The sequence below is a fragment of the Bubalus kerabau genome, chromosome 7 (genome assembly GCF_029407905.1).
Source record: "Bubalus kerabau isolate K-KA32 ecotype Philippines breed swamp buffalo chromosome 7, PCC_UOA_SB_1v2, whole genome shotgun sequence".
Classification (NCBI taxonomy): domain Eukaryota; kingdom Metazoa; phylum Chordata; class Mammalia; order Artiodactyla; family Bovidae; genus Bubalus; species Bubalus kerabau.
Window position 1 is genome coordinate 108,875,418 of NC_073630.1, and position 24,980 is coordinate 108,900,397.

At 46.0% G+C, this 24,980-nt stretch overlaps 1 protein-coding gene across 2 annotated transcripts in view; it reads left to right on the top strand.

The window, feature by feature from the left end:
- Nucleotides 1-24,980, top strand: part of STX18 (syntaxin 18) — a 122,346-nt gene that overhangs the window by 76,074 nt on the left and 21,292 nt on the right. For both annotated transcript variants that reach the window (XM_055589088.1, XM_055589087.1), the window contains exons 2-5: nucleotides 2,277-2,344; nucleotides 10,459-10,574; nucleotides 12,397-12,474; nucleotides 12,634-12,700. In XM_055589088.1, coding sequence (XP_055445063.1) covers nucleotides 2,277-2,344; nucleotides 10,459-10,574; nucleotides 12,397-12,474; nucleotides 12,634-12,700 — 329 coding nt within the window. The remainder of the gene's footprint in view (nucleotides 1-2,276; nucleotides 2,345-10,458; nucleotides 10,575-12,396; nucleotides 12,475-12,633; nucleotides 12,701-24,980) is intronic.

Sequence of the window (24,980 nt, forward strand, 5' to 3'; positions counted from 1 at the left end):
CTCTAGGAGCTTGTGGCCCTCTGGTGAAGGGAAGCTAGTCGGAAAGGAGTCATTGTGGTCTTTGTGGTCGGTGGGGAGCGTGGCAGGACTGAGGCCCCTGGGACTTCTGGAGCTGCACTGTGAAGGGCCACGAGTGCTGCACTTGGGGCTTGGACTTGACCCCACTGATTAGGCGCAGAGATGACAATTAGCTGCCCTCTGGCAAGTCGACTGGGAGAGATGCTTCCTTTGACTGAATTCACGCCTCCGCAGTGCCCTGTCCCCTCCCCTCGCGTTGCCTTACTCACTCACTGCTACCTGGCCCCTTGCAGGCAGGGGCTGGGGAAGGGAATGGGAGCCATTGTTGTTCGTTGCTGTCGTTCAGTTGCTAAGTCGTGTCCAACTCTTTGTGACCCCGTGGACTGCAGCACGCCAGGCTTCCCTGTCCTTCACTATCTCCCGGAGTTTGCTCAAACTCCTGTCCATTGAGTCAGTGATGCCATCCAACCATTTCATCCTCTGTCGCCTCCTTCTCCTGCCCTTAAATCTCTCCTAGCATCGAGGACCCTGACCCTGATACTGGGAACCACTGAAGCATATTAAACAGGAGAGTTAATTTGATTATACCTCATATGTGGTATAGTAAGCACCTAGTTTGCAGATCTAAATTTTTTTTTCCCAACAGTCTTAAAAGTCAGATTTTAAAATGCAGCGTTAAGTGGAAAATTGGAATAAGAGGATGAAGCAGGCAGCTGTGGTTTAGTGGAAGACAGGCCAAATGAACTCAAGAGAGTCCTGAGCTTGCCTCCAACCCCCACCAGACACTAACTGTGTAACTGTGGGCAAGTCACGTAGCCTCTGCGAGGTTCACATTCCCAGCCTGGTTGTGAGCACAGTGACGTCAGTGCCCACGACGGGCCGCTGGGGAAGAAGGTCGTGTGTGTGTGTGGAGGTTCCTTATGGAGCCAGGGTTGCCGAACAGTCTCAGTAATCTTTGTAATCTGGTAAATAAATGAATATGTGGCCACAGTTCATTTTTTTCTTTAATTCATGCTCTTAAGATGCCTGAGGGTGCTTTTCTGAACCGTATTTGTTCTTAGTCTAGACCCTGGGAAATGTAACTGAACCCCGACTAACCTATCCCCAGACAATTGCTGAATGTTTCTTTAGCGGTAAATACTGGTTTTGTATTTAGATGTTTACTCGGTCTGCAAGTATGACTGACCCCACGCCGGCTCCATGTTGTGTGTAGGGCCGTGGGAGAAGCTGGGCAGCCTCCTCCTCACATGGTTCCTAACCCGAGAGAGGCGTGTGTGCAAAAGTGAAGCCAGTGGACGTAGCCGTGTGTAGCTGAGTGCCCGGTGGGTGGGATGCTTTTAAGTTCAGAGCGGAGTGAAAATTGGCCTGAGTTGGCCTTGACAGAAAAACTTTCATGCAAAAGATGAAAGTTCAGCAGATCCTTTGAGACCGGGGCTGCATGTGTTTGGAATAAATACAAAGGGCATGAGAAGGAAGCGAGCGTGAGCCGTGGTCAAAGGACCGTGCGGGCCCCCGGCTTAGCTAATCGTTCTCTCCTTCTGGATGCACTGTTGTCCGTGTCGACCATGTTCCCAGGCTTCTTCCTACCTCTTGTTGTTTTGTTTCTTAATCCCTCCTTCCACACACAGCACCTGACACATGGTGGGGGCTTTTGCCCGAGAAATGAGCCATCAGGAGTTCAGTCCCCTGTACTTTTGTGTCCTCTCTTGTTCATCCTCAGAAGTGGAGAAGATGGAGATGTGCCGTGTAGGGATTTATCACTGCTCCCGAATCTTCTGTTTAATTCTGCTGCTCTGCATGGACCCTGTTTATAAACTTAATAGCTCCAGCTTTAGAATCCATCCCCTAGAACACTTGGAAGAAGGAATGTTTTTCTATAAAATTTTAGGTAGAAAATGCTTAAGGAAGGGAATTGGCCTTTATTAAGCATATGCTGTGCAGTTACTAGACATGCATTATCTCATAGAATCTCGAAGTTCCTTCGAGTCATCTCTTCATTGCTGTTGGTTCTTTCTTTCTTCCTGTAATTGTTGCAATCCGTGACTTAAGCAGGAGACCAAGGCCTAGGAATGTGGGTGACTTTGACAAGTTAGTGATTATACAGGAGTCTAAAATCAGAAGTGTCCAGTTTGTAGCTTCAGAATCTTTTGAAGATTTGAAGAGAGAGCATTCCACTCTCTCTCTACTAATTTAAAATTTGTTGCATATGGGTGTAACATGTTTATCCATATAAACCATTTGCTTTCTTTTCATGACAGATTTCGCACATTGGCAAGCTAAGAGATTTTCTTCTGGAACACAGAAAAGATTATATTAATGCTTATAGGTAAGTGTCTTTTTTTTTTTTTTTTTTTTAAATCATGATTTTGGTGACTGTTATTTGCCATACCTATATTCTTGTGAGGTTTTCATCCTCACTTTATACTAACTCTGGGTTGTAATGGGGAAGATCAGTTTGACAGTGAAAGAAAATCTGCAGAGCAGGAAGGGGCTCTCAGCCAGGGTAAGTGCAGCCATATCCCATGTCCTTAAAGTCACCACAGCCCCCAGCAGTGCTCCCTGAGGTGCACACGTGTTAGCAGCTCTGTATGTGCCATACATGTCGTGAAGCATGCAGAGAGGATGGGACAGTGTCTCACTGAATGCGTACTACTGAGCAAATAAAGAGATCATGCCAGTCACATAAAAATGCCATTTGGAGAGATGAGAACTCTTGCCTCCCTGAGGGTTTTTGTTAGGTTGATTTTTAAAAAGAAAAAGCATTTTGATTGCGACCTCCAAAAGGACTTCTAGAATGGACTCCGGCTCTCAGTAGACTCAGGACTATACCGCAGTGCACGTCATGCCTCCTGCTCTTCCTTGACCTCTGTTCGCACCCGGCTTTAGTGTGGCATAGCTCCCATAGGATTCAACTTCAACTGTAGTGCCTAAGCAGTGGAAAAGTTGGACTAGACATAGGAAACGACATCATTAGAAGCATCTGTTTAGGATTTCATCATTATTGAATAAGGGGTTTTGCCCTTTGGAAGCCTTCCTATCACACAGTTAGAAAATATGGAATAAATCTTCTGAATTTATAAAAGGACTTTAATCAATATATATGCAAAAATGGAAATATTTCATATCTGTTTTTTAACAGAGAAAATAATTATGCCCCAGGTGAGTTTTAAATAATCTCTACCACTTTGTCTACTTTATGCTTTTAAGTGTATTTCATTTACATAATTTTGGAATATAGTAAAATTATTATTCTAGTGCTTCATACCAAGTAAACCTTATTTTAAAGTTCTTAGTTAAAAAAAATAAAAATAAAGTTCTCAGTTAAAATAGTTGGCCAACACTAGATGGCAGTATAAACCTCCTTTCTAAAGGCACGTATGCACATCAGATGCTGATTTTATAGTCTGTACATATGGGAGTGACTGTTGTTTTGGAAAACTTAACAAAACTGGTGTAAGCCTATTATTTTCCAGCTCCTTTGTTTAGTACTTGCCATCTTAGGTTACATAAGTGGTTGTGGAGATCTCTCATGGAATCCATTATTAACTTCCCTCTGCCTTCAAAAGGCATCCAGCTAAAGTGAATGCTTTAAACGTTGGTTTAGTTCAAGCTACTCTGCCTCCTTATTAGCCATGCGAACCTGAGAAATTCACTCAACTTGTAGAAGGCAATATCTTCCTCTAAACCAGGGGTCAGCAAACCAAAGCCTATAAGCCAAGTCCAGCTCACTGCCTATTTTTGTACAGCCTGTGAGCTGAGAATAGTTCTTACATTTTTTAATGGCTATGGGGAGAGTAATAATAATCATAATGAAGTGAAGTCGCTCAGTGGTGTCCGACTCTTTGCGTCCCCATGGACTGTAGCCTATCAGGCTCCTCCATCCATGGGATTTCCCAGGCAAGAGTGCTGGAATGGATTGCCATTTCCTTCTCCAGGGGATCTTCCTGACCCAGGAATCGAACCCAGGTCTCCCGCATTGCAGGCAGACGCTTTACCATCTGAGCCAATAATCATAATATTTTACCTCATAAGAAAATTAAATGAAGTTAAATTTTTAGTGTCATAAATAAAGTTTATTGGAACAGCAGCATGCCCATTCATTCGCATGTTATGTATGGATGGCTGCTTTTACACCTCAGCAGCAGAGCTGAGTGGCTGTGCCCAGGCTGTATGGCCCTCAGAGTCTAATATTTATACTCTGGCCCTTTTCAGAAAACCTTTGAGGAGTCCTGCTCTAAATAATGAGAGTGATGCTCACGTGCCTATTAGTTAGATTCAGACAAGACTATCAATACAGCTGAAATGCTGTGCAGAAAAGAAAAAAAGCAGTGGATTTATAAAAAGATTATTGTATAAGGCAGCTATTCTGTAACTTTGCAGTAGTTTTAAACTTTTGACTATCGGGGTGGGATTAAGACATTTCTCCTCCAACAGCACAGATCAGCTCCACAACACTGCCTGTCAGTGTTCCCAGAGCAGCATGGCGTGGACTTACTCCAAGTCCTCATGTTTCTCGGGACAGCGGGTAGCTGGCCTCGGCTTCCCCGTCCCCCAGCTACTGTGGCAGCACACGCTGGGAGGAAGCACAGGGTCCCCAAGGCCCATCCCCTCTTGTCTACGCAGTGGTTGTGTGGCTACAGCGTCAGCACAGCTAGTGCTCCTGAGGCTTCCTGAGTCTTGACAGGTCATCACCCCACTGAGTCCTCCTCCCAGTTGCACTTCATCAGTAGCCAGAGGACTCTGAGTTTCCCTCCTGCCCCTGTTTTAGCTCCTCGGAAAGAGCAGGGCTTTGGGGGTCAGTCACACCTGAGTTCTAGTCCCAGCTCCACCAAGTATTAGTCATGTAAGTAAACACAACTCACTTCAGATATTTGTGCTTTAGTTTTCATTTGTTTTTAAATAAAGTATGGATAATGTGGATAAGGGGCTTCCCAGGTGGCTCAGTGGGTAAAGAATCCTCCTGCCAGTGCAGGAGGCACAGGAGATGCAGGTTTGATCCTTGGGTCGGGAAGATCTCCTGGAGGAGGAAATGGCAACCCAGTCCAGTATTCTTGCCTGGAGAATCCCATGGACAGAGGAGCCTGGCAGGCTACAGTCAATAGATGGAAAAGAGTCGGACATGACTGAGCACACTCACGCAGTGTTCTTATGAGGACTGAATGAGATGTGTGTGAGAGTTCCTGTCACATGGAAGTCCCTTGGTGAATGGTTATTGAATTGGAACGCCATTTAACCTGTGGTGCAGGTGAGTCAGTGGCCATTTGATAAAGAAAGCACCTCTCAAGGGCTTCCCTGGTGGCTCAGTGGTAAAGAATCCGCCTGCCAATGCAGGAGACACGGATTTGATCCCTGATCTGAAAAGATGCCACGTTATGCGGAGCAACTAAGCCCATGTGCCACAACCACTAAGCCTGTGCTGTAGCGCCTGGGAGCCGTAACACTGAGCCCATGTGCTGCAGCTACTGAAGCCCGTAAACCCTGGAGCCTGTGCTCGGCAACAACTGAAGCCACTACAGTGAGAGGCCCGAGCGCCTCACCTGGAGAAAAGCTTGAGCAACAGTGAACCCAGCATAGCCTAAAAGAAGTAAAATTATTTTTAAAAAAAGAAAGAAAGCACCTCTGTTTCCTGCCAGAGAGGAGGGAGGGAAAGAGAGAGGATGCCGAAGTCAAGTCAACGTGACACAGATGGACATAGTCAAAGCTTGCTCACCAGTGAAATCTGGGGTAGCAGCATAGGTGAGATCTGCGGGTGGGTGGCCTTGCTGAGGACTCCTGAATTAGACGGGTGCACTCAGCCATTAGTGCCATGGAACGGTCACAGCCTGGGAGCACAGAGAGCACAGAGGCCCTTGAGAGCGTATGAGAGAAGCAGCAGAGCAGAACCTCCGCTGCCACTAAACAGGGAGATCCCAGAGGACAGGAGAGAGCGGAGCCGTGGCTGGAGGCCTGTTCACTCCCTGCTCAGGTCCTTCTGCCAGGCTGCCAGTCAGAGAAGTCCCTGCCCCAAGGGAACGGCAGGAAGGCGGAGACTGAGGAGGGAGGGAGGGTGTCATGAGAGGTGTGGATTCTCTGGTAGAAACAGGAGGACCAGGGAATAAGCATTTCCCACACACACAAACCCTACATTCTCTCCAGAGGGAGAAGGGCCACCCTTATCTTCTCCCATCACGTTCTCCCTTCCAAAGGTGGTAGACTATTTAAAGTCTTTTCTTTGTTTTACTGCTGTGCCTCCCAGTGCAGGGTGCTGGCTGTGGCCTGTTCCTAGTGATCTCTGGTGGCCTTGCTCTTCAGTTCAGTTCTGTCCAGTCACTCAGTCGTGTCCAGCTTTTTGCGACCCCATGAACTACAGCACGCCAGGCCTCCCTGTCCATCACCAACTCCTGGAGTTTACTCAAACCCATGTCCATTGAGTCGGTGATGCCATCCAACCATCTCATCCTCTGTCATCCCCTTCTCCTCCTGCTCTTCAGTGGCTTGAAGCAAAGTTTGGGTTTATAGCCAGAGACTGAGGTCAGGCCGAAGCATTGAGAATGTCAAATCCTAGCCACTAGACCAGTGGCCAATGACAAAGCCCTGGCCCTTTCGCTTTGCAGGAAAGAATTCCTACAAAGGTGGAAGGAGAAACAAGGAAAGTGTTTATTAGGAGGGAGAAGAGTACAGTACCTGTGGATAGACACATGGGTGGACTCAGAGAATGTCCCACCCTCGTGGTGGTTTAAATCACTTATATGGGACATTTCTTCCAGATTTCCTTTGGTTCTGAGTCTACCTTTGGTGCATCTCCACATCCTCCCATGTATGCACGTGCATCTCACAGCCAAGATGGATTCCAGCGAAGAGGCCTGTGGGTAACCTTGACCCATAGGCCTCCCCTTTTGACTGCCAAGGAACTTTCTAGTTGGGAAGGTCTCCTTGACTTTGAGAATGAGAAATCTGTGGTCTCTTGTCTTTCATCTGGGCAGGGCCCAGCCTCCTCTCCCTATTTTCCTGCTATTTTCATCTTGAAGTGTCGGGAAAGGACTCCAGCTATTCACCTTGGTGGGCCCATCTATCTCCTGCCTCACTGGGAACATTTTGGATAGAGTGCGATCGTGGAATTGAGAGAAATACTGCCTTCAGACCCACAAGGCTATGTTAGTTTGACATAATTAGGAAGCTATAATTTTTCCCATAATGTAGAACTCAGACTTTATTGACCCATTTAATTAAAAAAAATAATAATAATGACATTTTACTAAAGCAGAACAGCAAGAAACCTAAGTAGCCTCTGGCTAGATCTCTTGAATGATTTTAATTAAAAATAATTTCTCCACTTCTGGTAGATAGACCTTTTCCTCAATATCCTGGTGACAAAACAGTACCACCTGGGGGAGAAACTTGCTTGGTTTCTGTCGTTATTACTACTAGAATGACCATACTGGCAATTTCCAATTTAAAAGGTTAATATATAATGTATCCTAAAGGAACATCACCTTTTAATTCAGTATAATCAGTTTTATCAAATTAACCTTTAGATCTTTTAAGTTTCACTGAGCTGAGTTTCCACTAAGTCAAAATAGAGAAGGAGGACGTTAATCTCACTTTGCTGAAATTGGTCCTTTTATAGATCGACTCCGTCCATGGGGTGCCTGGTCACTCGGAAGTGAGCGCCAGTCTCATTTATCTGTCCCTGACCCCGTTAGCCTCCATTTTCCGTTTCCGGTTTCCGGTGAGCCCGTTTCTTGAGGGGCGGTACAGACTGCGCCCACGTGCTCACAGCTCTTCATCCTCCCTTCTCTCCATCCTCTTGCGCCAGACTGGGGAATTGCAGGGAGGGTTGATGAGCCTGCTTGCCCAGCCCCTGCCCCACTTCCCCTCCCTGGGGTCTTTCTCCTCAGAGAACATTTCTGTCAAGATTACCGTGTTAAGCCAAATTAGTTAAGGAAACAAGACCCTGGGGAGGGCTGGGGGTTAGGGAAATACCCGTCTCTCACTCACCAAGGCGAGGCCATCCCTTCCCCCTGGAACCTACGGGCTGCCTTCTCTCCTTCCAGCGCTCGCCCAGAAAGTGTGGACACTGGACTTGGGGGAGTTGAGGGGGTGCCGTGCCAAGGTGGGAGAGGAGAGGAGAGGAGACTGGCCGCCTTCTTGGCCCTAAGGAGAGCCCCAGGCTTACTCCTCCCTCTTCTCTTGGGGGCTTGTTCTAGGAGGGACACATTCCCGGGGCCTCTGTACCTCCGTATTTCCAGGGGAGGCTCTGGACGTGGGATGTCTGCAGGTCTCAGGGCAAGGGGTGCAATCAGACCAGCAGGGGCCTGTTAAGGAGCACAGCTGTAGCTGTGTGTCAGGCTTCTCACATCGGCCTCACACACTAAGCGAGGTCATTTTGAAAGTAGTTGGTTATTGATCCATTGATTTATCAGCCTACTAAATCCTAGGATTGCTGGCGATGACGGGGATACAGCAGTGAACAGGCAGACAGATGCCCCACCTTCATGGAATGTGCATTTTGGAGGGGAAGATAGGAAAGAAACAAAATGAGTGAAACATAGAATGTTGGAGCTCAGTAAATGTTTTTAGGGGGAGTGGAGAAGGGAAAATAGAAACTGTCAGGGTGGATACAAGTGTATAAAGGTAGCTTGCTGCTACTGCTAAGTCACGTCAGTCGTGTCCGACTCTGTGCGACCTCAGAGACGGCAGCCCACCAGGCTCCCCTGTCCCTGGGATTCTCCAGGCAAGAACACTGGAGTGGGTTGCCATTTCCTTCTCCAGTGCAGGAAAGTAAAAAGTGAAAGTGAAGTCGCTCAGTCGTGTCTGACCCTCAGCGACCCCATGGACTGCAGCCTTCCAGGCTCCTCCATCCGTGGGATTTTCCAGGCAAGAGTACTGGAGTGGGGTGCCATTGCCTTCTCCGATAAAGGTAGCTTAGGGAAGTACTTATTAAGATGCAGGGACTTTGAGTAAACAGATACAAGAAGTAAGCAGTCAGTTCATGGAGATCTCATCTAGGAAAAGGACATCTCCAAAGGAGAAGACAGCCAGCTAGTGTACGTCCTGGTGCAGGGGTATGGCTGTAGTGTTCCAGGAAGTGTGCAGAGGCCAAGGCGGCTGGAGCAGCGGGAGGTGGGCAACTGAAGATAATCCCAGAGAGGGCAGGAGCCAGAGCTTGTGAGTCACCTTAAGGCTCGTGCAGCTCTTGTAAGGGCCTTGGCTTCTGCTTTTAGGTGGGAAGCACTGGACATCTGTATGGAGGATTGATAGGATCTGACTGACTGTGTAACAGGAACAGTAAGGCTGGTGCATTTGAATCATCGGAGGAGGAGCTCTCCAGACACAACAGGCCAGCTGGACGGCTGCAGTGAACGGTCCAGCCTTGGGATCCCAGTGACATGGCCCAGAGGGGTTAGCAGTGGGTGGGATAACAAGAGGTCAGATTCTGAAAGTGTTTTGAAGGTAGAGCCAAGGAGATTTGTTAATGGATTAGTTGTGAACTGAGAGAGAAAAAGAGGTGCCAGGATGACCCCAGGTTTGAGGCCTGAGCAGCTAGAAGGAATGGAATTGCCTGCAACACAAGTGGGAAGCGGGCTTAGGAGTGGCTGCAGGCTCAGTGTTGGGCATATTTGCAATACAGATTAAACATCTGAATAGAGATACTGAGCCAGCAGTTAGATATATGCATTTCAAGTTCAAGGAGAGGTTCGGGCTGAAGATATAAATTTGGGACTTATCAGTGTAAAACTAACAACAAAAAAAACCCACTAGCCTAGCCAAACTCACCAAGGGAGCAGTGTGGACAACAGAGATATTCAGGGACTAAGGGTGTGCTATGCTTCGCCACTCAGTTGTGTCCGACTCTTTGCAACCCCATGGATTGTAGCCCACCAGGCTCCTCTGTCCATGGGGGTTCTCATGGGTTCCCATGATCTCCTCCAGGGGATCTTCCCAACCCAAGGATGGAAACCAGGTCTTCCGCATCGCAGGTGGATTCTTTACTGTCAGAGCCACCAGGGAAACCCATGGGTAAAAGGTGTCAACAAAAAACCTGAAAACCAGCAGCCAGGGAGGTGGGAGGGAACCAGGAGAGAATGCAGTCAGGAGACAGGAGAAAGCAGATCAGGGAAGGGGGGCCATCAGCACTGTACCTTGAGGGGAAGGATGACCCCAGTGGTGACCTTGGAGAGTGAAGACCCCAGTGGGGGGGTGAGGGCAAAGGCTGTTTGCACGGGGTCTAGAGAGAATGGTCAGGAAAATGGAGTTCGGGGCTGTAAGCTTCATATGCATTGGTTCCACTGTCTAGAGCAATCTCCCACCTCTTAGCCTGGCCAGCTCCTCCTCATCCTTCGAGTCTCAGCTTAGCGGTCATTTCAGCAGGGAGCTTTGCTCTCCCCTTCACACCCCATCCAGACTCCAGGTGTGGCATTTGCTGCTGCCCCTTCATGCTGTCCTCTCTCTCTCCATCAGTCACGTCGTGTCTGAATACGGGAGAATGACGGACACAGAACGAGACCAGATAGACCAGGACGCTCAGACGTTCATGAGGACCTGCTCAGAAGCAATCCAGCAGCTGAGAACACAAGGTGCATGCCCTGAAAGGGGCAGCCGGCAGCCTTTTTGCGATTAAGTACTCACAGGATGCATTTGGCACAGCCAGTTAAAGCTCTCTCTTGTGCTCTTATTTAGGTTTCAGTCTCAGAACTTTCAAAGTCTTATTTTTCCTCATTAGTGTTTTAACCTAAGCTGTTAAAAATCATGCAAAGGCCATGATTCAAGTTAAACAGATGGGAATAGGGAGGTGGAAAGGACCTCTCCAGACAGAACCAAGAGTTTACCTTGGGCCCAGGGTCAGAGAAGGTGACTCGAATGTGGAGGTGTGTGCGGGCGTGCCTGTGTTCTGGGCGGCATTGAGTAGGGCAGCGATTGATGGCATGTGAACGAGGACGCATGAAGGTACTCTGAGCTCTCTACTTGGAGCATTAAACTGTAGTGACAGACTCTCCTGGTAAAGAGGACGGCTCTGGAGCCTTGGCTGCTTATGCACCCACACCGGCTCCACATGTTCAGGCCATGTGGCCTTGGGCAAGTCACTTAGTCGCCCTGGGTCTCAGTTTCTTCATCTATAAAATGGAGACAATTATATGCATATTTCTTGGGGTCAACCCAGGGATTGAACCCAAGCCTCCTGCATTGCAGGCAGACTCTTTACCATCTGAGCCACCGGGGAAGCCCATTCTTGGGGTCATCATGAGAATTAAATTCTCCTAGCACCCTCAGGACAATAGCTAGCCTTAGGGTTACCATCATCTCACTTTCATTGATGTTAAATTTTTACTGGGGCACTGAGACGGCTTCCCAAGTTAGGTGTCTACCTTGATTCTCTTTTAATTTGCTTAAGCAGGTACAGATTACGTTATATAGCATGGAATTCAAGTGGTCAGATGCTTCTGTGCTCGACCCAGACTTTTGTTTGGGTAGCTTCCATTTGAACCCTGATGGACCACCTGGAGAGTGATGAAAACTGTAGACTTTTCTGCCACAAAAAAATATGCAGATGCATCAAATTTTGTATATAATTTTATGGATCCGTTGAATTCCCCATGTGAACCTCAGGTTCAGCAGCAGCCCTGTAGTGGAAACAGATCATGTCCCCTACCCTTAAGGACATTCATTGAGATACCTTGAAAATACATGCACATTAATACAATGAGAAATAAGTACAAACCATGTGACCCTGGGCTCCTTCTGGATTCCTCATTTGTAAAACAGGCAGAATCATAATCGCCTTCTGCATTGCTTGGGCCATTAGCAGTAATTTGTGTAAAGTACTGGCAGGGTGCCTCATACTGTAGGTACCCAGCCTCTACCAAAATATAGCTGGCACAGACTCCAAGAAGAAGTGATGATTCACAGGAGAAAGGCGTTCTTGTGGCTCAGAGAGTCAAGGTTTCCCAGAGAAGGAAGGTTTCACTCAGTGTCGGAGGTGAATGTGAGTGGCTGAGGGAAGAGGACGGAGCAGCCCAAGCTGACAGGCAGCCAGGCAGGCAGAGGGGAGTGTATGCTCTGAGTTTGATTTAAAACGGTCCTTGAAGGTCAGCTTGAGCATTGGATCCTGTTAACACGCACGGGGTCAGCTCTCAAGAAATGGCCCACGTCAAACACGATCCCTTAGTAATAAACCATAAATTATTTGACTGTAGTTTTTCTGCAGGTTTAATCTTTTACTCTCGCAAAACCTCATAAATCTCACTCTTTTAAAAATGAAATGTCACTTGACACAGGACTTGTTTTATAGCTGTGTTTTTAAGAATACATCTAATAAAGAAGCTGTTGTAAGGAAGCTGATGAATTGTTCTTCAGTGTAATTTAATACAGAGCCCTGAATATTGTCCTTTTTTGTTTCAGCCCACAAGGGGATTCACTCTCAGCAAGTGAAGGAGCACAGGACTGCCATTTTGGATTTCACTGAAGATTACTTAAAAAGTATTTCATTTTATCTTAAAGATCACATGTGGCATTTCACAATAGGTGGGATGCAACCTTTAGCTTTGCTAGCTGAAGACTGTAATGTCTCACTGTATATAATGATACTTTTGCCTGAGAAGCAGTTTTAAATGATTTCTGGTATTTTCCCCTGGACAGGAGTGTGTAAACTTTACTCAGAACAAAGAGCCATCCGAGTCAAGCGAGTGGTGGACAAGAAAAGATTGTGAGTATTGTCTTCATTGGTGTTCTTTAATTAACAATAGTAATGATAATAAGATTGCCTGGAGAAATATCAATAACCTCAGATATGCAGATGACACCACCCTTATGACAGAAAGTGAAGAGGAACTCAAAAGCCTCTTGATGAAAGTGAAAGTGGAGAGTGAAAAAGTTGGCTTAAAGCTCAACGTTCAGAAAACGAAGATCATGGCATCTGGTCCCATCACTTCATGGGAAATAGATGGGGAAACAGTGGAAACAGTGTCAGACTTTATTTTTGGGGGCTCCAAAATCACTGCAGATGGTGACTGCGGCCATGAAATTAAAAGACGCTTACTCCCTGGAAGGAAAGTTATGACCAACCTAGATAGCATATTCAAAAGCAGAGACATTACTTTGCCAACAAAGGTCCGTCTAGTCAAGGCTATGGTTTTTCCTGTGGTCGTGTATGGATGTGAGAGTTGGACTGTGAAGAAGGCTGAGCGCCAAAGAATTGGTGCTTTTGAAGTGTGGTGTTGGAGAAGACTCTTGAGAGTCCCTTGGACTGCAAGGAGATCCAACCAGTCCATTCTGAAGGAGATCAGCCCTGGGATTTCTTGGGAAGGAATGATGCTGAAGCTGAAACTCCAGTACTTTGGCCACCTCATGCAAAGAGCTGACTCATTGGAAAAGACTCTGATGCTGGGAGGGATTGGGGGCAGGAGGAGAAGGGGACGACAGAGGACGAGATGGCTGGATGGCATCACTGACTCAATGGACGTGAGTCTGGGTGAACTCCGGGAGTTGGTGATGGACAGGGAGGCCTGGCATGCTGCGATTCATGGGGTCGCAAAGAGTCGGACACGATTGAGCGACTGAACTGAACTGAACTGAACTGAATCATAATAATAGCAGCTAAAGTTTGTAGATGATGATGATGATTTAGTTGCTAAGTTGTGTCCAACTCTTGGTGACTCCATGGACTATAGCCCACCAGGCTCCTCTGTCCATGGAATTCTCCAGGCAAGAATACTGGAGTGGGTTGCCATTTCCTTCTCGAGGGGATCTTCCCAACCCAGGAATCGAACCTGGGTCTCCTGTACTGCAGGCAGATTCTTTACCAACTGAGCTACAAGGGAAGCCCATAGTTTATAGAGCTTGATTGATGATTGTGAAGCTTCAATTTCCTCACGAACTGCTGTGACCAGGATTCCCTGGGCACGTTCCGTGCTGGACACTTCTGTAGCTCACAGGAGCCCCAGGAGGCAGGTACTGCGATGACCCTCATCTTACACATGGGGAGGCTGAGGCTTGGGAAGTGGGGTGACTCACCTATGTCCCTTAGCCAGGAGGTGGCGGAACTGGAATTTGAGTCCATATAGAGAGACATACATATATTGGTCAGTTGATTTTCCACAAAGGTACAAAGCGATTTTAGTGGAACAAGGATGGTCTTTTTTAACATGAGTGCTAGAACCACTGGATAACCTTTGTTGTTGTTCAGTCCCTAAGTCATGTCCAACTCTATGACCCCATGGACTGCAGCACGCCAGGCTTCCCTGTCCTTCACCACCTCCCAGAATTTGCTCAAACTCATGTCCATTGAGTCGGTAATGCCATCCAACCATCTCATCCTCTGTCACCCCTTTGTCCTCCTGCCCTCAATCTTGCCCAGCGTCAGGGTTTTTTGCAATGAGTTGATGTGTCCAAAGTATTGGAGCTTCAGCTTTAATGTCAGTCCTTTCAGTGTATTCAGGGTTGATTTCCTTTAGGATTGACTAGTTTGATCTTCTTGCAGTCCAAGGGACACTCGAAAGTCTTCTCCAACACTGCAATTGGAAAGCATCAGTTCTTTGGCACTCAGCCTTTATGCTCCAACTCTCACATCTGTGCACGACTACCAGAAAAACCGTTGCTTTGACTATATGGACCTTTGTCAGCAAAGTGATGTCTCTCTTTTTTTAAGATGCTGTCTAGGTTTGTCATGGCTTTTCTTCCAAGGAGTAGTGAGTGGTTAACCCATGTTAACTTGTACTGTTATCTGCTATTAAGTACTTGCCATGGGTCAGGCAGTATGTTTATTTCATTTAATCCTCACAGCCACTTTATTAGTAACTACTAGTATCTCATTTTATAGAGGAAGTCGAGACTCGGGAAATTTGGGTACTTGCCCAGTGTCACACAGCTGAACTCAGATTTGAACGTCAGATTAACCGGGATTATCTGAAACGATGGGCTTTGTGTTGGAGGTTGAATGAAAATAATCTGGGTAAAGGATCAGAAGGGAAGAATGGCTCAGGCAGGAGGGCAGGCAGAGTGTTTGCCCAAAGCAGGTCCTGGGAGAACAAACAAGGGCTCTGACGGTGTTCCATGTGCTGTCGAGATGGGGTGTGGTCACTGGATCTCACGCCCGCCAGAAAGAGATGCTAATAACTTCTGCTTCCTGATCCCAGGCGGTCCCTGACCCTTGAGACCTAGCAGGTCCCTTGAGTAAGGTAAGAAGGGGGCTCTTGCTGCTGCCTCCTCAGCTCCTGGTTCTCAGCAGAGGTTTGGACAAATTAAGATCAGTCAGATGGGAATTGTTCTCATTTAGGCTGTGAAGTTCAGCCTCATCTCCTGCCAGATAGCTGCCCTGTGCCAATTACTTTGAGCAGAGGACCTTGAGGAAAATAACTGTGTGAGCCATCTCGTGTAGTCCAGCCCTCCCTTCTGGTTCTTTCCTCTCCTTACCCCAGAAGGCACCTGCCTAAAACACATGTATACTTGTAGCCCTCCCTTTCTCCAGTGTCTTACAAAGCTAACCTTCGCAGCGTGACATTCTAGGCCCTTAATACTTTGTTTTTTCAGTTGGTCCCCATGGATTTATGCTCTGACCAAAGCTGACTGCTTGTGTCCTTTGACATTCTTGTGCCTTCATCCTTTCTGATTTCTTTGCCTAGAATGCCCTTCATATGTACACACTTACATTCTCTGTCCCTCTTCCCCCACTCAGGTGACCCACCACTGTAGTTTGATAACACCTGAACTGGTCTAGACCCTGTTCGGAGACAGGAGTCCTCTGATCAAAGAGCAATATCAAATTGCCATAAATGTTTCTAAATGCTTATTCTTCATTTTTGTTCTTACTCATAGCAGACCAGTAACAAACAGTTCATAGTCTCATACTGGTCTGTGGATCACACTTGATTAACACTGGCCTGAAAATCACTCAGTATGAAGTACATGCCCAGTAAATATCTGTAAGCGTGACGATGGCTTAGATGATGTGATGAATTTCCTGCTCTGGGGGAATCCAGGAGGCCTGTGCCCTGGTGGATACCTTAGTCCGACAGTCATCCTTGAAATGAGAGTACTGCAGTACTAGGGATCAGTGTGGGTTGTCTCCTTTCTACCTAGAGCCTTTGTTGAGAGATTGTTGTTGTCCACAACACTCAGTCATGTCCAGCTCTTTGTGACCCCATGGACTGCAGCATGCCAGGCTTCCCTGTCCATCACCAACTCCTGGAGCTTGCTCAAATTCATGTCCATTGAGTCGGTGATGCCATCCAACCATCTCATCCTCTGTTGTCCCCTTCTCCTCCTGCCTTCAATCTTTCCCAGCATCAGGGTCCTTTCCAATGAGTCAGTTCTTCACATCAGGTGAATATCCGATGAATATTCAGGACTGATTTCCTTTAGGATTGACTCTTGATCTCCTTGCACTCTGAAATAGTTATCACTTTTCTCTAATATTTGTGTAGGGCTTTATCTAAGGTTTTCAGAGAACTTCTTCCATGTAATTTCTTGTTTCAGACCTGGAAAAACTGTTTCTTTCCCTCTCCTCTCTATCCTTCTGTTCTTCTCAAATTTTATATAAAATGCCAGAGTTTTTCAAATAAGGGACCTGGAAACAGATGTTGGCCAGGTGGAAACTGTTTTGATTGCAGTTATGAAATGCTCAGCTTTCAGTTAGAGAAATCAATTAAAGTAAATTATCGAGCATAAACTGATCTTTCTGATGACTTTTTAAAAATTGCTTTTTTCAAATTGCCTTCAACTAGTTAATTTGTAATTTCCCTGAGGATTTCAATAGACATTCTGTGTATAATTAGATCTGTTTTTATCGCTTAAAAAAAAAAAAAGCGCTCAACTTCGTCTAAGTCTGCTGCATTGCGGTCCTTTGTTCAATTTAAATTAAAAACTGGCATATTAGCATATTCTGGACACAAAGGGTGACAGATATTAATGGAACCCTTTATTTAAAAGTCAGTTAAGCCCCTCTCCTTCCTGAACAATTAAGTCCTGCAGGCATGGAGTGAGTCAGAGTAAGGGGCGATGTCCACAGCTATGGGGACATTTCCCGGGGCAGCTCAGAGCCTGAGCGAGCTGAGGAGGTCTGGCTCAGCATGGGCAGTAAGAGCCTGAGCCAGGACAGGGGAGGAGCAGCAGTGGAAGAGGCAGATTGGTTGTATGCAGGGGGATTGATCAAATAGTAAACACAGAAGGATAATGGAAGCCAGGTTCAGACTCTCAGGAGAGTGAAAGGGAAATTGGATTAGAATGAAAAGGACTGGTGTGAACTCATGGCTTTCAGTTTACATAGGTGGACATAGAAATGAAATGTGGTCATAAACGTGTGCGTGTCTAGGTCTGCAAAAGCAGACAGATTTTTCTGGCTCTGTCTGCCGAGAGAGCCTGGACACACTGACATCCCAGAGGCAATAAGCATGTTTAGCACTCAGATCTTGGCTTCTAAACAGCAATTTCAGCTTCCAGGAACCAGGGCTCCTTGCAGAAATGGCTGAGACTGGGGCTGGGTCAGGGAAAGTGTAAAATGAACTTGGAGCATATTGTTGTACCAGAAAGCAAGGGAAGGCTCAGAGAGTGATGGGGACCTGCAAAAAGGACATAAACCAGTTTGAAAGCTGCCGGTGACCAAATTAAAGACAAATTAAAGGCCAGGCTTCCTTGTCCTTCACTGTCTCCTGGAGTTTGTTCAAACTCATGTCCGTTGAGTTAGTGATGCCATCCAACCATCTCATCCTCCGCCACCCCTTCTCCTCCTGCCTTCAATCTTTCCCAGCATCAGGTCTTTTCCAGTGAGTCAACTGTTTGCATTAGGTGGCCGAAGTATTGGAGCTTCAGCATCAGTCCTTCCAATGAATATTCAACTTTCATCTTTAGGAAATATTAAAATATTCAGAGGTGAAGGGGCATCAGGTTGGCATATTACTCTCCAGTGGTTCAGTAAAAAGCATTCTTGATACTATCTTTCAGATTACTATGCCTGTGACTATATTTATTTCACAAGAAAATAAAACGCTAAAAGATCCCATCTCACACACGTTAGAAAGGCTAAAATAAAAGTGACACTTCAGGGAGCGTGTGCAGCAGCTGGAACTCTCCTTTATGACTGGTGGGAATATAAAGTAACTTTGTATTGTGTGCATGCTTAGTCACTCAATCGTGTCTGACTCTTTGCAACCCCATGGACTGTAGCCTGCCAAGCCGCTCTGTTCATGGGATTCTACAGGCAAAAATACTGGAGTGGATAGTCATTCCCTTCTCCAAGGTATCTTTCTGACCAGGGATCGATCCTGGGTCTCCTGCATTGAAAGCAGATCCTTGACCATCTGAGCCACCAGGAAAGCCTCGTATTAGAAACAGCCAAATAGTTCTCCAAAGTTAAATGACCATCTAATGACCCAGCAATTCCACACCTTTTTTCTTTATGCCTAGAATATTTTTTCTGCTCTTCTGTGCCTGGCAAAACTTTACTCCTCTTTCAGAGTTTGCCTAAGTGATACCTCCCCTGAGAAGCCCCTGGGTATTTCTACTCTTTGAATTAATAGCACTTAGATTTTTAAAGTACTTAGCATTTATGTACTACTTTTTTTTTTTTTTGGTATAGTGCGTCATTTAGTCTTTTCAATGATTTTGAGTGTTAATATTGGAAGGGTACCAAAAGCCAGGTTTATCATTCTCAAAGAAGTGAAAGGAGAAAGGCAGAATGAACTTAGGTTTATTGGTCAGAACAAAAGATACCGGAAGCTACTTTACAGATGCGGAAGCTGAGGCCCAGTACTTAGAAGGTGAGCCAGAGCAGCCAGAGCGGTACGTGCTTCACGCCAACCTCGGTGCTAAGTACGTTGTCACGGGCGACCTCATGCAGTGTTTGCAAGATTCTTCTTTGTAGAAAAGTGCTTTGCAGATGAAGAAAATTCAGAGGATTGAAAAAAACACAACAGGAAACTGTCACATTGCAGACAAGTGGCAGACTAGACTCCAAACCCATTTTTTGTCTCCAAACAGATTCCTGAGCATATCTTTCTCAGACAGACAGGCAGTCAGCCAATAGTTTAAGGACTGTGTCCCCATCCGCCGTAGATTTGTGGAATTACTGGAGTAGCCTGTCAACTGAGACCATCCAGGAGGACATCAGGCCAATCCTACCAAGGAATGTGGCCGAGGGCAAGGCTGCCTTGCCACTGAGGCATGGCCACCACCCCGAGACCTCTCCTCTGCTGATCTACCAAGACTCCTCAGATTCTTCCTTCCCCACAGCACCAGCCTGGAAGATGAGCACTCGTGGGCCCATGACTGAAGACCCTCCTGAGTCCCTTACACTGATAGCGGCAGTGTTCTCCCGTCTCTGAGTTTTTGAATTATTGATGGATTGTGCCAGCTGTTTCCATCTTTTCCTCCATTGATTTTTATCTTGACAGAATAAAAGAAAAAGTTTATTTCTTTAGGGTTTCTCAATACTATCTAACCCCTCTGCCTTTTCTTGTTACCCAGTGATGCAAGAGTGGTAGCAATAGCTAATCTTTTCATCCCTTGCCCCAGACTGTGCTAAAGATTTACATATAAACCAGTAGAAAGATGCTTTTACAGTCCCATTTTACAGAGGAGAAAACAGGCTAAGAAATCCTGTACTTGTTATTTAGTTACTGGGAAAAAAAAATCTGAAAATTCTGCAAATGGATGTCTTATTCATGCTATACTAGTTTGAACATGGCTAAGGTGTCAGGTTGGGTGCATGCGTGCCCAGTAGCTCAGTCATGTCCCACTCTTTGCAACCCCATGGACTCTAGCCCGCCAGGCTCCTCTGTCCTTGGAACTTCCCAGGCAAGAATACTGGAGAGCGTTGCTGTTTCCTACTCCAGGAGATCTTCCTGACCCAAGGGTGGAACCCACATCTCTTATGTCTCCTGCATTTGCAGGCATGTTCTTTTCCAGTCGCATCACATGGGCAGCCCAAGGTGTCAGGTTGCCACATACTGAATCCCAAAACTAATCTTTGAGGTAAAATGTTAGGAAGTAAGTAATAAATAATCATATTTATACATTTAATGTTAAACAAGATAGACCATTGTTTTGTGTTTTTCTTTTCAGTTATGGTTTCAACTGGCTTTATTGCTTAACCAGTTTTTTATCCATGTTGTGTTTATCCAGTTTTTTCTTCTTTATTAATGAATGGCATTGTACCGCATGAATTGTTGGTCTATCCATTCTATCCACACAGTTGGACCATCCATTCTCCTATTGGTGGACATTTGAGTTGTTTCTACTGTTTTGGCTGTTATGGATACGGGTACCATGAACATTCTTGGATAGATCTGTGTGTGGATATATCTTTTCATTTTTCTTGTCAGTCAGTCAGTTCAGTCGCTCAGTCGTGTCCGACTCTTTGCGACCCCATGAATCGCAGCACGCCAGGCCTCCCTGTCCATCAACAACACCCGGAGTTCACTCAAACTCATGTCCATCAAGTCAGTATTGCCATCCAGCCATCTCGTCCTCTGTCGTCCCCTTCTCCTCCTGCCCCCAATCCCTCCCAGCATCAGAGTCTTTTCCAATAGTCAGCTCTTCGCATGAGGTGGCCAGAGTACTGGAGTTTCAGCTTCAGCATCATTCCCTCCAAAGAAATCCCAGGGCTGATCTCCTTCAGAATGGACTGGTTGGATCTCCTTGCAGTCCAAGGGACTCTCAAGAGTCTTCTCCAACACAACAGTTCAAAAGCATCAATTCTTCAGCACTCAGCCTTCTTCACAGTCCAACTCTCACATCCATACATGACCACAGGAAAAACCATAGCCTTGACTAGATGGACCTTTGTTGCCAAGTAATGTCTCTGCTTTTCAATATGCTATCTAGGTTGGTCATAACTTTCCTTCCAAGGAGTAAGCGTCTTTTAATTTCATGGCCGCAGTCACCATCTGCAGTGATTTTGGAGCCCAGAAAAATAAAGTCTGACACTGCTTCCACTGTTTCCCCATCTATTTTCCATGAAGTGGTGGAACCAGATGCCATGATCTTCATTTTCTGAATGTTGAGCTTTAAGCCAACTTTTTCACTCTCCACTTTCACTTTCATCAAGAGGCTTTTGAGTTCCTCTTCACTTTCTGTCATAAGGGTGGTGTCATCTGCATATCTGAAGTTATTGGTATTTCTCCCGGCAGTCTTGATTCCAGCTTGTGCTTCTTCCAGTCCAGCGTTTCTCATGATGTACTCTGCATAGAAGTTAAATAACAGGGTGACAATATACAGCCTTGACATACTCCTTTTCCTATTTGGAACCAGTCTGTTGTTCCATGTCCAGTTCTAACTGTTGCTTCCTGACCTGCATACACATTTCTCAAGAGGCAGGTCCGGTGGTCTGGTATTCCCATCTCTTTCAGAATTTTCCACAGTTTATTGTGATCCACACAATCAGAGGCTTTGGCATAGTCAATAAAACAGAAATAGATGTTTTTCTGGAACTCTCGTGCTTTTTCCATGATCCACCAGATGTTGGCAATTTGATCTCTGGTTCTTCTGCCTTTTTTAAAACCAGCTTGAACATCAGGAAGTTCGGGGTTCATGTATTGCTGAAGCCTGGCTTGGAGAATTTTGAGTATTAACTTTACTAGCATGTGAGATGAGTGCAATTGTGCGGTAGTTTGAGCATTCTTTGGCATTGCCTTTCTTTGGGATTGGAATGAAAACTGACCTTTTCCAGTCCTGTGGCCACTGCTGAGGTTTCCAAATTTGCTGGCATATTGAGTGCAGCACTTTCACAGCATCATCTTCCAGGATTTGAAATAGCTCAACTGGAATTCCATCACCTCCACTAGCTTTGTTCGTAGTGATGCTTTCTAAGGCCCACTTGACCTCACATTCCAGGATGTCTGGCTCTAGGTCAGTGATCACAGCATCGTGATTATCTGGGTCATGAAGATCTTTTTTGTATAATTCTTCTGTGTATTCTTGCCACCTCTTCTTAGTATCTTCTGCTTCTGTTAGGTCCATACCATTTCTGTCCTTTATCGAGCTCATCTTTGCATGAAATGTTCCCTTGGTATCTCTAATTTTCTTGAAGAGATCTCTAGTCTTTCCCATTCTGTTGTTTTCCTCTATTTCTTTGCATTGATTGCTGAGGAAGGCTTTCTTATCTCTTCTTGCTATTCTTTGGAACTCTGTATTCTTGCCTTGAGAACCTCATGAACAGTATGAAAAGGCAAAATGATAGGATACTGAAAGAGGAACTCCCCAAGTCAGTAGGTGCCCAATATGCTACTGCAGATCAGTGGAGAAATAACTCCAGAAAGAATGAAGGGATGGAGCCAAAGCAAAAACAATACCCAGCTGTGGATGTGACTGGTGATAGAAGCAAGGTCCGATGCTGTAAAGAGCAATATTGCGTAGGAGCCTGGAATGTCAGGTCCATGAATCAAGGCAAATTGGAAGTGGTCAGACAAAAGATGGCAAGAGTGAATGTCGACATTCTAGGAATCAGCAAACTAAAATGGACTGGAATGGGTGAATTTAACTCAGATGACCATTATATCTACTACTGCAGGCAGGAATCCCTTAGAAGAAATGGAGTAGCCATCATGGTCAACAAAAGAGTCCGAAATGCAGTACTTGGATGCAATCTCAAAAATGACAGAATGATCTCTGTTCGTTTCCAAGGCAAACCATTCAATATCACAGTAATCCAAGTCTATGCCCCAACCAGTAACGCTAAAGAAGCTGAAATTTTTCTTGTGTAAATACCTAAAAGTGGAGCTGCTCTGTCAACATGGAGATGTTTCTTAAGCTAAGGAACTGTCTTAGGTTTTCCAAAGTGGCCTTATTATTTTACCCTCCTCCCAGCAATGTGTGAGAGTCAGTGTTGCTCCCTGTGTTCACCAGGGCTCGGAGATGGTAACTTTTTTAAGCCATTCTAGTGGCAATGTCACAGTATCTCACTATGGTTTTGTTACTCCATGTCATTGGACACTTTTCCTCTGCTTTATTGACCATTTGTATGTCTTCTGTGAAATTCTGTTCATCTTTGTGCATATCTGTGATACTTACAACGTCAAATATATTTTTCTAAGACGGTTGAACCCAAACATCCCATCCCACATGGTCTTATTTAAAATGTGATTTTGTTCTTGCTTCACTGAGAGGGAGATGTGTGGTCTGTGTTCCCTCTCCTTGAACCTGAGTGGACCATCGCAACTGCCTGGACAGTGGGGTATGACAGAAATGACAGTTGGTTGTACACAGAGGCTGAGACTGTTATAAAAAGGCACTGAAGCTTCTGCCGTGGTCTCTGAGACTGCTTGCTCTGAGGGAAGCCAGCTGCCATGCCCAGGGCCACACTGACGTGCCCACGAGGAGGGGACCAGGCTCCTGCCGCACCATCTCACAGCCGTGAGAATGAGCCTCCTTGGAAGGGACTCCTCCAGCCCCAGGCGAGCCTTCAGGTGGTGGGGCCCTCTGCCCTATAGCAGTGCCCTCGTGAGTCAGAACCGCCTGGCCAAGCTGCTCCCAAATTCCTGGCCCCAGAAACACCAATAGATGTGAAAGTGAAAATGTCAGTCTGTCAGTCATGTCTGACTCTTTGCAATCCCATGGACTGTTACCCACCAGGCTCCTCTATCCATGGGATTATCCTGGTAAGAATACTGGAGTGTGTGGCCGTTTCCTTCTCCAGGGGATTTTCCTGACCCAGGGATTGAACCCAGGTCTCCTGCACTGCAGGCAGATTCTTTACCACTGAGCCACCTTAAGTGGTTGTTATTGTTTCAAGGTGTATACATTTTAGAGCAGCTATTATTCAGCCTCAGTAACTGGAGCCCTTAGCGTGATTGATCATATAATTACTCGACAGTTCTTTTGTTACTGTTGTAGAGGAGCAGTTCCTATAAACACCCTTTCTTAGAACACTATCTTTTGAAAAAAAAAAAAAAAACATGAAAATGGCCTCTGTGGCCAGGTTATTTGGAAGAGACATCCTTTTTGGAAATTCAGTGTGTATTTTGGTATATACGGCTCTGGAAAGTTGCAGAGTCAAGTACCCATCTGGCTTTGACTCCACTCTCTCAGCCTCTCTGGGTCACTGCAGTCCCTTCTCATAGAACCTGGTGGATAGAACCTCCTCTTCACAGGGCAGTTAGTTGTTCAGAGTGTGGCCTCCAAGATGGAGGCCACATCCCAGCCCCACCATGTACTCACTGTTTGGCCTGGGCAAGTTTCCTGACTTCCCCGCACCTCACTTTCCTGCTCTGTGAAAAGGCCATTAATACTAGTAACTGCTATAGGGACATATGGCATTAACTTAAGCTTATGCATATAAAGGTGCTTAGAAGAGTGCCCAGTACCTGAGAAGCCCTCAATAAATGTTAGCTGGCATTGATAATATCATCCTGATATGCATTTGCATTGTTCTTTTTGAGTCTTTCTGCCTCATAATGTTATCGTAGGTCTTTTTTAGCAATCTGCCTAGAATTTTCATAGTGCTCTATGAGTTCCAATACAAGGCCCCTTATCTCATAACCAGTTTTTTTCCCTCTTATTAACAATGCACTGAGAATTATAAAGCATCCATTCATTCACCCTATGTTTATTAAACCCTAAATGCCACACACTCATCTCAAACCCAGGGCCACACAGCAGCCATGACTTACACAGTCAGGGGCTCTGCTCCCAGAGCACATACTCCAGTGGAACGAGACAGACAGTAAGCAAATGAGAGGGGAAGGTCACCTCAGCCTGCAGTGACTGCTGGGAAAAAGACAGACAGGCACTGAGGCACAGAGTGGCAAGAGGAGGCCTTCTGCAGGCAGGAGAGTGAGACAAGGTGGGCGAGATCTCGCCTGGCCCTGAGAGTGGAAGAGAATACACTGTGGGAGCAAGCCCCGGGCCAGGGCGGGCGATAAGGCTAAGAGACCTGAGACAAGGCCTTGCTCCCTATGGGTGTGTGAAGACTCGTGCTTTTACAGTTCAGTTTTAAGATGTTACTTGTGTATCGTGTGTTATGTAACATGTGCGTGTATTTATTCAACCCCACTTCT